The sequence below is a fragment of the Schistocerca piceifrons genome, chromosome 2 (genome assembly GCF_021461385.2).
Source record: "Schistocerca piceifrons isolate TAMUIC-IGC-003096 chromosome 2, iqSchPice1.1, whole genome shotgun sequence".
In the NCBI taxonomy this organism is placed as follows: Eukaryota; Metazoa; Arthropoda; class Insecta; order Orthoptera; family Acrididae; genus Schistocerca; species Schistocerca piceifrons.
The window spans coordinates 116,340,861-116,358,250 of NC_060139.1; the positions used below are offsets into that span (position 1 = coordinate 116,340,861).

Here is a 17,390-nt window from a genome sequence, read left to right on the forward strand (position 1 = left end):
CTCAAATCCTGCCCTGAAATGAGATCCATCCTTCATGAAATCCTCCCCACTCCATCTAACCTTCGTAACCTCTTAGTTCATCCCTATGAAATCCCCAAACCACCTTCCTTACCCTCTGGCTCCTACCCTTGTAACCGCCCCCGGTGTAAAACCTGTCCCATGCACCCTCCCACCACCACCTACTCCAGTCCTGTAACCCGGAAGGTGTACACGATCAAAGGCCAGAGCCACGTGTGAAAGCACCCACGTGATTTACCAACTGACCTGCCTACACTGTGAAGCCTTCTATGTGGGAATGACCGGCAACAAACTGTCCATTCGCATGAATGGACACAGGCATACAGTGTTTGTTGGTAATGAGGATCACCCTGTGGCTAAACATGCCTTGGTGCACGGCCAGCACATCTTGGCACAGTGTTACACCGTCCGGGTTATCTGGATACTTCCCACTAACACCAACCTGTCAGAACTCCGGAGATGGGAACTTGCCCTTCAGCATATCCTCTCTTCTCGCTATCCGCCAGGCCTCAATCTCCCCTGATTTCTAATTTCAGTTTGCCGCCGCTCATACCTCACCTGTCTTTCAACAACATCTTTGCCTCTGTACTTCCGCCTCGACTGACATCTCTGCCCAAACTCTTTGCCTTTACAAATGTCTGCTTGTGTCTGTGTATATGCGGATGGATATGTGTGTGTGTGTGTGTGTGTGTGTGTGTGTGTGTGTGTGTGTGTGTGTGCATACCTGTCCTTTTTTCCCCCCAAGGTAAGTCTTTCCGCTCCCGGGATTGGAATGACTCCTTACCCTCTGCCTTAAAACCCACATCCTTTCGTCTTTCCCTCTCCTTCCCTCTTTCCTGACGAAGCAACCGTTGGTTGCGAAAGCTTGAATTTTGTGTAGGTTTGTGTGTGTCTATCGACCTGCCAGCGCTTTTGTTTGGCAAGTCTCATTATATATAATGGAAGGAAACATTCCACGTGGGAAAAATTATATATAAAATCAAAGATGAGGTGACTTACCGAACAAAAGCGCTGGCAGGTCGATAGACACACAAACACACACACAAAATTCAAGCTTTCGCAACAAACTGTTGCCTCATCAGGAAAGAGGGAAGGAGAGGGGAAGACGAAAGGAAGTGGGTTTTAAGGGAGAGGGTAAGGAGTCATTCCAATCCCGGGAGCGGAAAGACTTACCTTAGGGGGAAAAAAGGACAGGTATACACTCGCACACACGCACATATCCATCCACACATACAGACACAAGCAGACATATTTAAAGACAAAGAGTTTGGGCAGAGATGTCAGTCGAGGCAGAAGTGTAGAGGCAAAGAAGTTGTTGAAAGACAGGTGAGGTATGAGTGGCGGCAACTTGAAATTAGCGGAGATTGAGGCCTGGCGGATGATGAGAAGAGAGGATATACTGAAGGGCAAGTTCCCATCTCCGGAGTTCGGATAGGTTGGTGTTGGTGGGAAGTATCCAGATAACCCGGACGGTGTAACACTGTGCCAAGATGTGCTGGCTGTGCACCAAGGCATGTTTAGCCACAGGGTGATCCTCATTACCAACAAACACTGTCTGCCTGTGTCCATTCATGCGAATGGACAGTTTGTTGCTGGTCATTCCCACATAGAATGCATCACAGTGTAGGCAGGTCAGTTGGTAAATCACGTGGGTGCTTTCACACGTGGCTCTGCCTCTGATCGTGTACACCTTCCGGGTTACAGGACTGGAGTAGGTGGTGGTGGGAGTGTGCATGGGACAGGTTTTACATCGGGGGGCGGTTACAAGGATAGGAGTCAGAGGGTAGGGAAGGTGGTTTGGGGATTTCATAGGGATGAACTAACAGGTTACGAAGGTTAGGTGGACGGCGGAAAGACACTCTTGGCGGAGTGGGGAGGATTTCATGAAGGATGGATCTCATTTCAGGGCAGGATTTGAGGAAGTCGTATCCCTGCTGAAGAGCCACATTCAGAGTCTGGTCCAGTCCCGGAAAGTATCCTGTCACAAGTGGGGCACTTTTGTGGTTCTTCTGTGGGGGATTCTGGGTTTGAGGGGACGAGGAAGTGGCTCTGGTTATTTGCTTCTGTACCAGGTCGGGAGGGTAGTTGCGCGAAGGTTAGGTGGACGGCGGAAAGACACTCTTGGCGGAGTGGGGAGGATTTCATGAAGGATGGAGCTCATTTCAGGGCAGGATTTGAGGAAGTCGTATCCCTGCTGAAGAGCCACATTCAGAGTCTGGTCCAGTCCCGGAAAGTATCCTGTCACAAGTGGGGCACTTTTGTGGTTCTTCTGTGGGGGATTCTGGGTTTGAGGGGACGAGGAAGTGGCTCTGGTTATTTGCTTCTGTACCAGGTCGGGAGGGTAGTTGCGGGATGCGGAAGCTGTTTTCAGGTTGTTGGTGTAATGATTCAGGGATTCCGGACTGGAGCAGATTCGTTTGCCACGAAGACCTAGGCTGTAGGGAAGGGACCGTTAGATGTGGAATGGGTGGCAGCTGTCATAATGGAGGTACTGTTGCTTGTTGGTGGGTTTGATGTGGACGGACGTGTGAAGTTGGCCATTGGACAGGTGGAGGTCAACGTCAAGGAAAGTGGCATGGGATTTGGAGTAGGACCAGGTGAAACTGATGGAACCAAAGGAGTTGAGGTTGGAGAGGAAATTCTGGAGTTCTTCTTCACTGTGAGTCCAGATCATGAAGATGTCATCAACAAATCTGTACCAAACTTTGGGTTGGCAGACTTGGGTAACCAAGAAGGCTTCCTCTAAGCGACCCATGAATAGGTTGGCGTACGAGGGGGCCATCCTGGTGCCCATGGCTGTTCCCTTTAATTGTTGGTATGTCTGGCCCTCAAAAGTGAAGAAGTTGTGGGTCAGGATGAAGCTGGCTAAGGTGATGAGGAAAGAGGTTTTAGGTAGGGTGGCAGGTGATCGGCGTGAAAGGAAATGCTCCATCGCAGCGAGGCCCTGGACGTGCGGAATATTTGTGTATAAGGACGTGGCATCAATGGTTACAAGGATGGTTTCCGGGGGTAACAGATTGGGTAAGGATTCCAGGCGTTCAAGGAAGTGGTTGGTGTCCTTGATGAAGGATGGGAGACTGCATGTAATGGGTTGAAGGTGTTGATCTATGTAGGCAGAGATACGTTCTGTGGGGGCTTGGTAACCAGCTACAATGGGGCGGCCGGGATGATTGGGTTTGTGGATTTTAGGAAGAAGGTAGAAGGTAGGGGTGCGGGGTGTCGGTGGGGTCAGGAGGTTGATGGAGTCAGGTGAAAGGTTTTGCAGGGGGCCTAAGGTTCTGAGGATTCCTTGAAGCTCCGCCTGGACATCGGGAATGGGTTTACCTTGGCAAACTTTGTATGTGGTGTTGTCTGAAAGCTGACGCAGTCCCTCAGCCACATACTCCCGACGATCAAGTACCACGGTCGTGGAACCCTTGTCCGCCGGAAGAATGACGATGGATCGGTCAGCCTTCAGATCACGGATAGCCTGGGCTTCAGCAGTGGTGATGTTGGGTGTAGGATTAAGGTTTTTTAAGAAGGATTGAGATGCAAGGCTGGAAGTCAGAAATTCCTGGAAGGTTTGGAGAGGGTGATTTTGAGGAAGAGGAGGTGGGTCCCGCTGTGACGGAGGACGGAACTGTTCCAGGCAGGGTTCAATTTGGATGGTGTCTTGAGGAGTCGGATCATTAGGAGTAGGATTAGGATCATTTTTCTTCGTGGCAAAGTGATACTTCCAGCAGAGAGTACGGGTGTAGGACAGTAAATCTTTGACGAGGGCTGTTTGGTTGAATCTGGGAGTGGGGCTGAAGGTGAGGCCTTTGGATAGGACAGAGGTTTCGGATTGGGAGAGAGGTTTGGAGGAAAGGTTAACTACTGAATTAAGGTGTTGTGGTTCCAGATTGTGTTGATCGGAATTTTGAGGTTTTGGAGGGAGTGGAGCTGGAAGTGGGAGATTGAGTAGATGGGAGAGACTGGGTTTGTGTGCAATGAGAGGAGGTTGAGGTTTGCTGGAAAGGTTGTGAAGGGTGAGTGAGTTGCCTTTTATTTACATTCCCTCCGCAAACATGCCTTCGCCCTAGCCAGATTACGCTCGCATATTTTATTTTCTCAGGCTTGTCTGACATTTGGCATTACCCCCAAAGGCCTCACACTCAAAGTTCCCATCTCTGGCTGCAACCCTTCCTTCCATCAGTCCCTATACCAGTTCCAAACTGAACAATCCATTGCCCTCACCCACCTAATCCTTCACCTACACATCAACTCAGCCAATGAACACACCCGTCAACTCCTATCCTTAATAAAAGTCCTTAATCTTTCCTCCCCCACATCCACACCGGCTGTTCAGAGCATCCTCCTACAGGCCAACCGTAAATTAGAACAGCATGCCACCCTCCACCTCAAAAAACTATCCAATCTCCTGGTTTCCCACCTCCGGAAAGGCAACTCACTCACCCTTCACAACCTTTCCAGCAAACCTCAACCTCCTCTCATTGCACACAAACCCAGTCTCTCCCATCTACTCAATCTCCCACTTCCAGCTCTACTACCTCCAAAACCTCAAAATTCCGATCAACACAATCTGGAACCACAACACCCTAATTCAGTAGTTAACCTTTCCTCCAAACCTCTCTCCCAATCCGAAACCTCTGTCCTATCCAAAGGCCTCACCTTCAGCCCCACTCCCAGATTCAACCAAACAGCCCTCGTCAAAGATTTACTGTCCTACACCCGTACTCTCTGCTGGAAGTATCACTTTGCCACGAAGAAAAATGATCCTAATCCTACTCCTAATGATCCGACTCCTCAAGACACCATCCAAATTGAACCCTGCCTGGAACAGTTCCGTCCTCCGTCACAGCGGGACCCACCTCCTCTTCCTCAAAATCACCCTCTCCAAACCTTCCAGGAATTTCTGACTTCCAGCCTTGCATCTCAATCCTTCTTAAAAAACCTTAATCCTACACCCAACATCACCACTGCTGAAGCCCAGGCTATCCGTGATCTGAAGGCTGACCGATCCATCGTCATTCTTCCGGCGGACAAGGGTTCCACGACCGTGGTACTTGATCGTCGGGAGTATGTGGCTGAGGGACTGCGTCAGCTTTCAGACAACACCACATACAAAGTTTGCCAAGGTAACCCCATTCCCGATGTCCAGACGGAGCTTCAAGGAATCCTCAGAACCTTAGGCCCCCTGCAAAACCTTTCACCTGACTCCATCAACCTCCTGACCCCACCGACACCCTGCACCCCTACCTTCTACCTTCTTCCTAAAATCCACAAACCCAATCATCCCGGCCGCCCCATTGTAGCTGGTTACCAAGCCCCCACAGAACGTGTCTCTGCCTACATAGATCAACACCTTCAACCCATTACATGCAGTCTCCCATCCTTCATCAAGGACACCAACCACTTCCTTGAACGCCTGGAATCCTTACCCAATCTGTTACCCCCGGAAACCATCCTTGTAACCATTGATGCCACGTCCTTATACACAAATATTCCGCACGTCCAGGGCCTCGCTGCGATGGAGCATTTCCTTTCACGCCGATCACCTGCCACCCTACCTAAAACCTCTTTCCTCATCACCTTAGCCAGCTTCATCCTGACCCACAACTTCTTCACTTTTGAGGGCCAGACATACCAACAATTAAAGGGAACAGCCATGGGCACCAGGATGGCCCCCTTGTACGCCAACCTATTCATGGGTCGCTTAGAGGAAGCCTTCTTGGTTACCCAAGTCTGCCAACCCAAAGTTTGGTACAGATTTATTGATGACATCTTCATGATCTGGACTCACAGTGAAGAAGAACTCCAGAATTTCCTCTCCAACCTCAACTCCTTTGGTTCCATCAGATTCACCTGGTCCTACTCCAAATCCCATGCCACTTTCCTTGACGTTGACCATCTGTCCAATGGCCAGCATCACAAATCCGTCCACATCAAACCCACCAACAAGCAACAGTACCTCCATTATGACAGCTGCCACCCATTCCACATCAAACGGTCCCTTCCGTACAGCCTAGGTCTTCGTGGCAAACGAATCTGCTCCAGTCCGGAATCCTTGAACCATTACACCAACAACCTGAAAACAGCTTTCGCATCCCGTAACTACCCTCCCGACCTGGTACAGAAGCAAATAACTAGAGCCACTTCCTCATCTCCTCAAACCCGGAACCTGCCACAGAAGAACCCCAAAAGTGCCCCACTTGTGACAGGATACTTTCCGGGACTGGACCAGACTCTGAATGTGGCTCTCCAGCAGGGATACGACTTCCTCAAATCCTGCCCTGAAATGAGATCCATCCTTCATGAAATCCTCCCCACTCCGCCAAGAGTGTCTTTCCGCCGTCCACCTAACCTTCGTAACCTGTTAGTTCATCCCTATGAAATCCCCAAACCACCTTCCCTACCCTCTGGCTCCTATCCTTGTAACCGCCCCCGATGCAAAACCTGTCCCATGCACCCTCCCACCACCACCTACTCCAGTCCTGTAACCCGGAAGGTGTACACGATCAGAGGCAGAGCCACGTGTGAAAGCACCCACGTGATTTACCAACTGACCTGCCTACACTGTGATGCATTCTATGTGGGAATGACCAGCAACAAACTGTCCATTCGCATGAATGGACACAGGCAGACAGTGTTTGTTGGTAATGAGGATCACCCTGTGGCTAAACATGCCTTGGTGCACAGCCAGCACATCTTGGCACAGTGTTACACCGTCCGGGTTATCTGGATACTTCCCACCAACACCAACCTATCCGAACTCCGGAGATGGGAACTTGCCCTTCAGTATATCCTCTCTTCTCGTCATCCGCCAGGCCTCAATCTCCGCTAATTTCAAGTTGCCGCCACTCATACCTCACCTGTCTTTCAACAACTTCTTTGCCTCTACACTTCTGCCTCGACTGACATCTCTGCCCAAACTCTTTGTCTTTAAATATGTCTGCTTGTGTCTGTATGTGTGGATGGATATGTGCGTGTGTGCGAGTGTATACCTGTCCTTTTTTCCCCCTAAGGTAAGTCTTTCCGCTCCCGGGATTGGAATGACTCCTTACCCTCTCCCTTAAAACCCACTTCCTTTCGTCTTCCCCTCTCCTTCCCTCTTTCCTGATGAGGCAACAGTTTGTTGCGAAAGCTTGAATTTTGTGTGTGTGTTTGTGTGTCTATCGACCTGCCAGCGCTATATATATATATATATATGGAAACATTCCACGTAGGAAAAATTAGTTTTATGTATTTTGTAATTTTAATTGCTTATTGCATGAAAATGCTAATATACACAATAAATTCGATGTCAGTCGGTAACCTTCAGATCCCATAAATACGGCGAAAATCAAAGACAAGCAATCTGTTGGTTGGTTGGTTGGGGAAGGAGACCAGACAGCGAGGTCATCGGTCTCTTCGGATTAGGGAAGGACGGGGAAGGAAGTCGGCCGTGCCCTTTGAAAGGAACCATCCCAACATTTGCCTGGAGCGATTTAGGGAAATCACGGAAAACCTAAATCAGGATGGCCGGACGCGGGATTGAACCGTCGTCCTCCCGAAGAGCAATCTGTAAGCTCCCTTGTAAATACTAAACATTGTAAATTCCATTTATACTGGTATCTCAATTTGTGCTGTAGTTACTTCTACTGGACAGCTGATAATCTCTTCTGACACTGAAACTTTCCCTTGGTCTCATATTTAATGTACCTCTAAGGTTTCTATACTTTCCTGTATTTATATAATAAACCTGCCGTCTGTATCTGGCAACAATACCTTTGCATTTCTAAAAAATATTGGGCTTCTTGCTGATATCCGTAATTACACACAACAAATTTCCATTTTGAAGTTGTTAGAGGTTTTCAATGCTGCTTTAACAAAACTTCAGTGAAATGTTTATTGGGGGAAGGGTCTATTTCCAGGCAATGGAATGACTCTGGGGCAACAGCCATCCAGCCTGCAGTTGAGTCTACACACATTTTGCTAAAGCAACCTACGTGCATGTCCACATCATGTCTGCTCCTTGTGCAATTGTGCTGAAGTGCAACTACTCATTAGTGAATGTGGTGGTTTTGTCACAGTTGCTATTATCAGTGTCTTATGTTACCCAGTAGCCATGTACTGAACTTGTTCACCACACACAGTTTGTAACACCCCCTGACTTTAGCTTTGCTAATATATTAATACCTCACTGGTCAATAGTGTTGCCGCTACCCCTTCTAAAGCCTATGCCTAAACATCCTCCTCTTAACCGTGGCACAATTGCGTGCGGATTCACATCAGCCCACAGATATTGATTGTGAAAATTTAAAATTTGATCACGTTGGAATGAAGCCTCATCCTTAAAGAGAACTTTGCATTGAAACCTTAGAGGTACATTAAATACAAGAACAAGGGAAGGTTTCAGTGTCAGAAGAGATTATGAACAACTCATGTCATAGAATGCTGTATGTGGATAACACTTGCCTTCCAAATTGAACCACCTACCCCATCAAGAACAGTCCAGACTGAGTAAGGCCACTGCAACTCAGACAAAACTTGGTGTTTTAGCATTTTCTTGACAAATCGTCAATACACTCAGAAGCAATCTGGTGCCAGTCTTTCAATTGGATGCTATTTTGGCGACTTGCATGTTAACAGGATCATTGTTGATTTTTCTCCAACCATTCTTTTGTTTTGTTGGAGGAAGACAGCTTGTCTACTGAAAACTATTGTTTATACAACTCCTTACGTGCCAGGGTCTGCTGCCACTTGGTAACTCAATTTTTTTCCCCTGTAGTTTTCAAATAATTTCGCTTCCAGGATGTCAGTTAACCCAACAGTTTTATTGCTAAATTATGGAACCACCAGTGTTAATTATGGGGCATAACTGGAGAAATAGTTGGGTGCAAAAAACATTCCATTCCAATGAATGTGCTGTCCAACTGACTCGCATTTGCCAGCTTGTGGTACATCTGTAATAATTTAAAACATGTTAAAAAGAAAAAAGAAAGTAAGTTGCAGTTTCTCATGAAGGAACTGTGTTATGGATCACCATGGATATTAATTTGGAAATTACCATCTACTATATAAATTTTCTGCAACTTTGTTACAATTATTGCCTATAATTAATTTTTATTTATTTATTTTTACGTTGACTGAAGCGGCGAGTGAAAATTTGTACCAATGCAGGAATTAAACCTGGGTCTCCTGCTTATCAAAATTGTATCTGTATGAGGCCAGTAAAGTTTCTGTAATCATGTTATTTCATTAATTTTTATTTTTTATGCACCACATATTGTGGAAACATGAATTTTTCTTGTAAATTCCTTGACCAAAATGTTTACTAATTGGGTATGTTTGTAGGTCTTGACAGAGGAGAGTGCTCAGATGCAGACCTGCAGAAGGCCAAATCCATGGTTCCCAAAGCCTTGGAAAATTACGTTGTCCGTGAGTATACCTGTTTGTGTTGCTTCAAAGTTGTACCTATATATACGCGTGAAAATTTCAGACACATTCCTACTTCATAATCCTTTTTAGGATAATACCTGCAAGATTAAAACAATTTCCCCCCTCCTCCGCACCCCCCCCCCCCCCCCCCCCCGCCTCCTCCACCTCAACCTCCTCCCCCTGCCCCTCCTCCTCCTCCTCCTCCTCCTCTGTGTTGTCTCATAACTGACTTGATACTTATTGTTGCTTTCATTGTTTGGAATATGTTAAGACTTATTGTTTGTCCTGAGATGTTATTTTTCTGCAAATTATATGGCCTGGTAATTACACAAATACATAATTTTTTTCCCCACTCTTTCAGTATAACTGTATTAAAGCATACTTTCTTCTCCTGTGCCAGCAATTTTCTTCTGGTGCTAGAAGAATGACTGACAGCTACTACAGATATTAACAATAACATCTTTCTTGTCAAGCAGTCTGTTTTTACAGGCTCAGGTACAATAGGTCAGGAAAAGACACAAGCTGCATGCTTCAGATTTGTTACATTTGTGTTGACATTATTTAACCAAGGATCATTTTCATTGCCAAACATGATGAATGAAATGAGCTAAGAATTACTGAAAAAAAAAACACAGTAATTTGACAACACACAGGACTAAATTACGTATTCTTATCCTTGGATACAGGTACCTATATCAGCAGCCGCAAACAGTTCACTGTGCAGTTGCTAAATCTGTGCAACTTCTGAATTCTTAAAATTTTCATTATAGGTTGCACAAAACATATGTATCGTTATTAACTCTAAGACAATGATGAATTTTAGTTCCAGTGCAGTAGTGAAGCTTACAGATAGTACTCAATCTCACTGAACTTGTTATAGGCACTGTTGTGACTGTGACTGACTGTTCATCTCTTTTGAACACTTAAAATTTTGGTTGAATTAAACAAAGTAACAAACATGGTTTTTGTTTATTCGTGTCAGAAGCATTTACAATGTATAAAATAATGTAAAATATTTACTTGTCACGTGTGTGTATATATATATATATATATATATATATATATATATATATATATATATATATATATATATATAAACAAAGATGATGTAACTTACCAAAGAAAGTGTTGGCATGTTGATAGACACACACACACAAAATTCAAGCTTTCGCAACCAACGGTTGCTTCATCAGGAAAGAGGGAAGGAGAGGGAAAGACGAAAGGATGAGAGGGTTTTAAGGGAGAGGGTAAGGAGTCATTCCAATCCCAGGAGCAGAAAGACACCTTAGGGAGAAAAAAGGACAGGCATACTCGCTCGCGCGCGCGCGCTCGCGCACACACACATCCATCCGCACATATGTATGTGTGCGAGTGTATATTATGTGTGCGAGTGTATACCTGTCCTTTTTTCTCCCTCAGGTAAGTCTTTCCACTCCCGGGATTGGAATGACTCCTTACCCTCTCCCTTAAAACCCACATCCTTTCGTCTTTCCCTCTCCTTCCCTCTTTCCTGATGAAGCAACCGTTGGTTGCGAAAGCTTGAATTTTGTGTGTGTGTGTGTGTGTGTGTGTGTGTGTGTGTGTGTGTGTGTGTGTGTGTTTGTGTGTCTGTCAACATGCCAACGCTTTCATTTGGTAAGTTACATCATCTTTGTTTTTAGATATATTTTTTCCCACGTGGAATGTTTCCGTCTACTATATACAGGGTGTTACAAAAAGGTATGGCCAAACTTTCAGGAAACATTCCTCACACACAAAGAAAGAAAATATGTTATGTGGACACGTGTCCAGAAACGCTTATTTTCCATGTTAGAGCTCATTTTATTACTTCTCTTCAAATCACATTAATCATGGAATGGGAACACACAGCAACAGAACGTACCAGTGTGACTTCAAACACTTTGTTACAGGAAATGTTCAAAATGACCTCTGTTAGTGAGGATACATGCATCCACCCTCCGTCGCATGGAATCCTTGATGCAACCCTGGAGAACGGCGTATTGTATCACAGCCGTCCACGATAGCAGCACGAAGAGTCTCTACATTTGGTACCGGGGTTGCGTAGACAAGAGCTTTCAAATGACCCCTTAAATGAAAGTCAAGAGGGTTGCTATCAGGAGAGCGTGGAGGCCATGGAATTGGTCCGCCTCTACCAATTGATTGGTCACCGAATCTGTTGTTGAGAAGTGTACAAACACTTCAACTGAAATGTGCACGAGCTCCATCGTGCATGAACCACATGTTGTGTCGTACTTGTAAAGGCACATGTTCTAGCAGCACAGGTAGAGTATCCCGTATGAAATCATGATAACGTGCTCCATTGAGCGTAGGTGGAAGAACATGGGACCCAATCAAAACATCACCAACAATGCCTGCCCAAACGTTCACAGAAAATCTGTGTTGATGACGTGATTGCACAATTGCGTGCGGATTCGCATCAGCCCACACATGTTGATTGTGAAAATTTAAAATTTGATCATGTTGGAATGAAGCCTCATCCTTAAAGAGAACTTTGCATTGAAATGAGGATTGACACATTGTTGGATGAACCATTCGCAGAAGTGCACCCGTGGAGGCCAATCAGCTGCTGATAGTGCCTGAACACGCTGTACATGGTACGGAAACAACTGGTTCTCCCGTAGCACTCTCCATACAGTGACGTGGTCAACGTTACCTCGTACAGCAGCAACTTCCGTGGCGCTGACATTAGGGTTATCGTCAACTGCACGAAGAATTGCCTCGCCCATTGCAGGTGTCCTCGTCGTTCTAGGTCTTCCCCAGTTGTGAGTCATAGGCTGGAATGTTCCGTGCTCCCTAAGACGCCGATCAATTGCTTCGAACGTCTTCTTGTCGGGACACCTTCGTTCTGGAAATCTGTCTCGATACAAACGTACCGCGCCACGGCTATTGCCCCGTGCTAATCCATACATCAAATGGACATCTGCCACCTCCGCATTTGTAAACATTGCACTGACTGCAAACCCACGTTCGTGATGAACACTAACCTGTTGATGCTATGTACTGATGTGCTTGATGCTAGTATTGTAGAGCAATGAGTCGCATGTCAACACAAGCACCGAAGTCAACATTACCTTCCTTGAATTGGGCCAACTGGCAGTGAATCGAGGAAGTACAGTACATACTGACGGAACTAAAATGAGCTCTATCATGGAAATTAAGCGTTTCCGGGCACATGTCCACATAACATCTTTTCTTTATTTGTGTGTGAGGAATGTTTCCTTAAAGTTTGGCCGTACCTTTTTGTAAACAAAGAAGATGTGACTTACCAAACAAAAACGCTGGCAGGTTGATAGACACACAAACATACACACAAAATTCAAGCTTTCACAACCAACAGTTGCTTCATCAGGAAAGAGGGAAGGAGAGGGAAAGACGAAAGGATGTGGGTTTTAAGGGAGAGGGTAAGAAGTCATTCCAATCCCGGGAGCGGAAAGACTTACCTTAGGGGGAAATGAGGACAGGTATACACTCGCATACACACACATATCCATCCGCACATACACAGACACAAGCGGACATTTGTAAAGGCAAAGAGTTAAGGCAGAGATGTCAGTCGAGGCGGAAGTACAAAGGCAAATATGTTGTCGAATGACAGGTGAGGTATGAGTGGCGGCAACTTGAAATTAGCAGAGGTGGAGGCCTAGCGGGTAACTAGAAGAGAGGATATGCTGAAGGGCAAGTTCCCATCTCCGGAGTTCTGACAGGTTGGTGTTAGTGGGAAGTATCCAGATAACCCGGACGGTGTAACACTGTGCCAAGATGTGCAGGTTGTGCATCGAGGCATGTTTAGCCACAGGGTGATCCTCATTACCAACAAACACTGTCTGCCTGTGTCCATTCATGCGAATGGACAGTTTGTTGCTGGTCATTCCCACATAGAAGGCTTCACAGTGTAGGCAGGTCAGTTGGTAAATCACGTGAGTGCTTTCACGCGTGGCTCTGCCTTTGATCGTGTACACCTTCCGGGTTACAGGACCGGAGTAGGTGGTGGTGGGAGGGTGCATGGGACAGGTTTTACACCGGGAGGCGGTTACAAGGGTAGGAGCCAGAGGGTAGGGGAGGTGGTTTGGGGATTTCATAGGGATGAACTAACAGGTTACGAAGGTTAGGTGGACGGCGGATAGACACTCTTGGTGGAGTGGGGAGGATTTCATGTAGGATGGATCTCATTTCAGGGCAGGATTTGAGGAAATGAGATCCATCATATATATATATATAAACAAAGATGAGGTGACTTACCTAACGAAAGCGCTGGCAGGTCCTTTTTTCCCCCTGAGGTAAGTCTTTCCGCTCTCGGGATTGGAATGACTCCTTACCCTCTTCCTTTCGTCTTTCCCTCTCCTTCCCTCTTTCCTGATGAGGCAACAGTTTGTTGCGAAAGCTTGAATTTTGTGTGTGTGTTTGTGTTTGTTTTTGTGTCTATCGACCTGCCAGCGCTTTCGTTCGGTAAGTCACCTCATCTTTGTTTTTATATATAATTTTTCCCACGTGGAATGTTTCCCTCTATATATCTCCGCTAATTTCAAGTTGCCGCCACTCATACCTCACCTGTCATTCAACAACATCTTTGCTTCTGCACTTCTGCCTCGACTGACACCTCTGCCCAAACTCTTTGTCTTTAAATATGTCTGCCTGTGTCTGTATATGTGTGGATGGATATGTGTGTGTGTGTGCGCGCGCGAGTCTATACCCGTCCTTTTTTCCCCCTAAGGTAAGTCTTTCCGCTCCCGGGATTGGAATGACTCCTTACCCTCTCCCTTAAAACCCACATCCTTTCGTCTTTCCCTCTCCTTCCCTCTTTCCTGATGAGGCAACAGTTTGTTGCGAAAGCTTGAATTTTGTGTGTATGTTTGTGTGTGTTTGTGTGTCTGTCGACCTGCCAGCACTTTCATTTGGTAAGTCACATCATCTTTATATATATGAACAAAGATGACGTGACTTACCAAACAAAAGCACTGGCAGGTTGATAGACACACAAATGAGGATCAACCTGTGGCTTAACATGCCTTGGTGCACGGCCAGCACATCTTGGCACATTGTTACACCGTCTGGGTTATCTGGATACTTCCCACTGTCAGAACTCCGGAGATGGGAACTTGCCCTTCAGCATATCCTCTCTTCTCGCTATCTGCCAGGCCTCAATCTCCGCTAATTTCTAATTTCAATTTGCCACCGCTCATACCTCACCTGTCTTTCAACAACATCTTTGCCTCTGTACTTCCGCCTCGACTGACATCTCTGCCCAAACTCTTTGCCTGTACAAATGTCTGCTTGTGTCTGTGTATATGCGGATAGATATATGTGTGTGTGTGTGTGTGTGTGTGTGTGTGTGTGTGTGTGTGTGTGTGCGCGCGCGCGCGCGAGTGTATACCTGTCCTTTTTTCCCCCTAAGGTAAGTCTTTCCGCTCCCGGGATTGGAATGACTCCTTACCCTCTCCCTTAAAACCCACATCCTTTCGTCTTTCCCTCTCCTTCCGTCTTTCCTGACGAAGCAGCCGTTGGTTGCGAAAGCTAGAATTTTGTGTGTATGTTTGTGTTTGTTTGTGTGTCTATCGACCTGCCCGCGCTTTTGTTTGGTAAGTCTCATCATCTTTGTTTTTAGATATATTTTTCCCACGTGGAATGTTTCCCTGATATATATATATATATATATATATATATATATATATATATATATATATATATATATATATATGACAATTATTTACACTTTTGCCACCCAAAAGTTTGCGACCTCTATTGCATTTGGCATTGCATGTAGCAGTCTTCTGTTGTGCATGTTGTTGGACATTGGGTACACTGGAGCAGGTGGAAGGTCGTCTGCGACAAACATGGTTATACTCAGCCATTTCTGCTGCCAGCTGTGGTAGCATACATAAGAAAACAAATTTGCACCCACTCCCTCTACCTCTGTCCGCAGCTCGTGGTCTAGTGCCTAGCATTGCTGCCTCTGGATGACAGGATCCCGGTTCGATTCCTAGTCGGGTTGGAGATTTTCTCTGCTTGGGGACTGGGTGTTTGTGTGTCCTCATCATTTCATCATCATCATCATCATCATCATCATCTGTGTGTGTGTGTGTGTGTGTGTGTGTGTGTGTGTGTGTGTGTGTGTGTCATATAGGGTTAGGGTTGCCACTTTTCTCTGAGCAAATAAAGTGTATTGGTTGTTACAGGTAGGGAAAAATACTTTGTATGTTAAAGTATTATTTAATTTGCTTAATTTTCAATGCTGAGCATCTTTGCACTCTACATTTAAGATAAATAAATAACTCATTTTTTATCAAGTTCATGTGTGCTTTAATTCTTTCATCCTGCCACTTTATACTCATCACAATAGAAACTCTCTCTCTGTGAATACTGAAGTAGTGGGAATCGATGATAGAAATGAAATTAATTTTTTGCAGATTTGTAAAGTCATACTTTCTCTTATTAAATATTTGTTGTCATTTGTTAGCAGTGGGTAAATCCGCAAAATTTCAGAAATATATAATTGACCACAATTTGTTTAATAATGCAATTTACTTGAAAAAATCATTCATATTTAAATTCAAATTTTACAGCTTTAAATTTTAACCATGTTCACAAAAAGTGAAATTCAACATCGTTTTTTAAATTTATATTTCTTGGTGCTGCAAATAAACTGTTCGTGTCCCTCAAACGAACCTTTTATTTACATACTCTAAAGGTTTGTCAGCAAATTTATGAAACAGATCTGTGAATTTCCTAGTCAGTTCATGTAAAAACAACTTGTATCATGTCAAACAAAGAGATCTTACTTTCGTTTTATTGGCCATGTTTAAGATTCTCCAAGATATTATCCACATCCGAAATTCTTATGCAGTTGCCTTTCAAGCATTTTATAGTTTTAATAAATAGGGTTAATTTAGCTACAAAAATTCAAGCAAATGTCAGTCAAGACCTTGTCAGTGTTAAGCACAAATAAATTTTGCAAAATCGTAGAACAAATTCCTTCTAAGCTTACAAAATAATGCTGATTGCTTTCTAATTTAATAATATACATGTGCAGGGTAAAGGAGAGGGCTATTTTGTTCCCATATGGTGTTTCACTTCATGGAACTTGCCATCCACAGATTCTAATTTTTTTATTTTTTTTATTTTTTTTATTTTTTTTTCAGTTTTGCGCTTTTTACAGTAGAGTGGAATTTAGTATAAATTTTGAAAATTACAATGCCTGTGTTGTAAGACAATATGTTGCGGCATGTCTCACACAGCTATAGGCACTGCAGATGAATGACAATTTCCCTTCATCGAATCTGGTACCAAATCTGTCACATTTGTAAATAAAGAATGGTTTACACCAAAATTAGTAGTTTTGTTGTCAGCATTAACTCGGGTACATTATGAAAAGGTAACTTGTATTTTTCAACATGCCATCAGCAGATTTGCCACTCATTTTCATCATCATCGTCATCATCATCATCATCATCAACAACAACCAATTCAATCACGTTGATGCCGCATCTTGAAGTTGGTGTGCAACATAGGATTCCATTTTGAGCAAAACTGAGTAACTTATTTTAAAAGCAATTTTTGGCTGTAAAATATTATACCACTAACTGAAACACTTTTATGCTTTTATTGTTAGAAGCATCTGTTCGCGAGCAGTAAAATAAAACAGGCCAATGATGGAAAAACCTTTTTTTGCTGAAAATATCGTATTCTTATGTTTTTAAGGGTGGGAAATCCAAATATGATACTTAAACTGTATCACCCACCATTCTTTCACATTTTACAGATAAATTTATTAAATTAAGCAATTTTTTAAAGAATTCAACAGCTTTTATATATAGTTAAAATAATTTAAAAAGGAGGTGTAATGAATCTAGATGACTTTGCGTTAGTAGCACTGCTGAAAAACATTCGCTGGCAAAAAAAGATCAATTCTTTTTTTGTGTTAACAGATGGTGTTTTCTTTACTGTCAACCTAACCT

The 17,390-nt window shown here is 44.4% G+C and overlaps 1 protein-coding gene across 1 annotated transcript in view; it reads left to right on the plus strand.

Annotated features, from left to right (window-relative positions):
* The window catches only part of LOC124776445 (transcription factor Dp-1), a 227,824-nt gene that overhangs the window by 202,636 nt on the left and 7,798 nt on the right, over positions 1 to 17,390 (plus strand). The window contains exon 10 of the mRNA XM_047251447.1: positions 9,334 to 9,417. Within this exon, the coding sequence (XP_047107403.1) occupies positions 9,334 to 9,417 (84 nt within the window). The remainder of the gene's footprint in view (positions 1 to 9,333; positions 9,418 to 17,390) is intronic.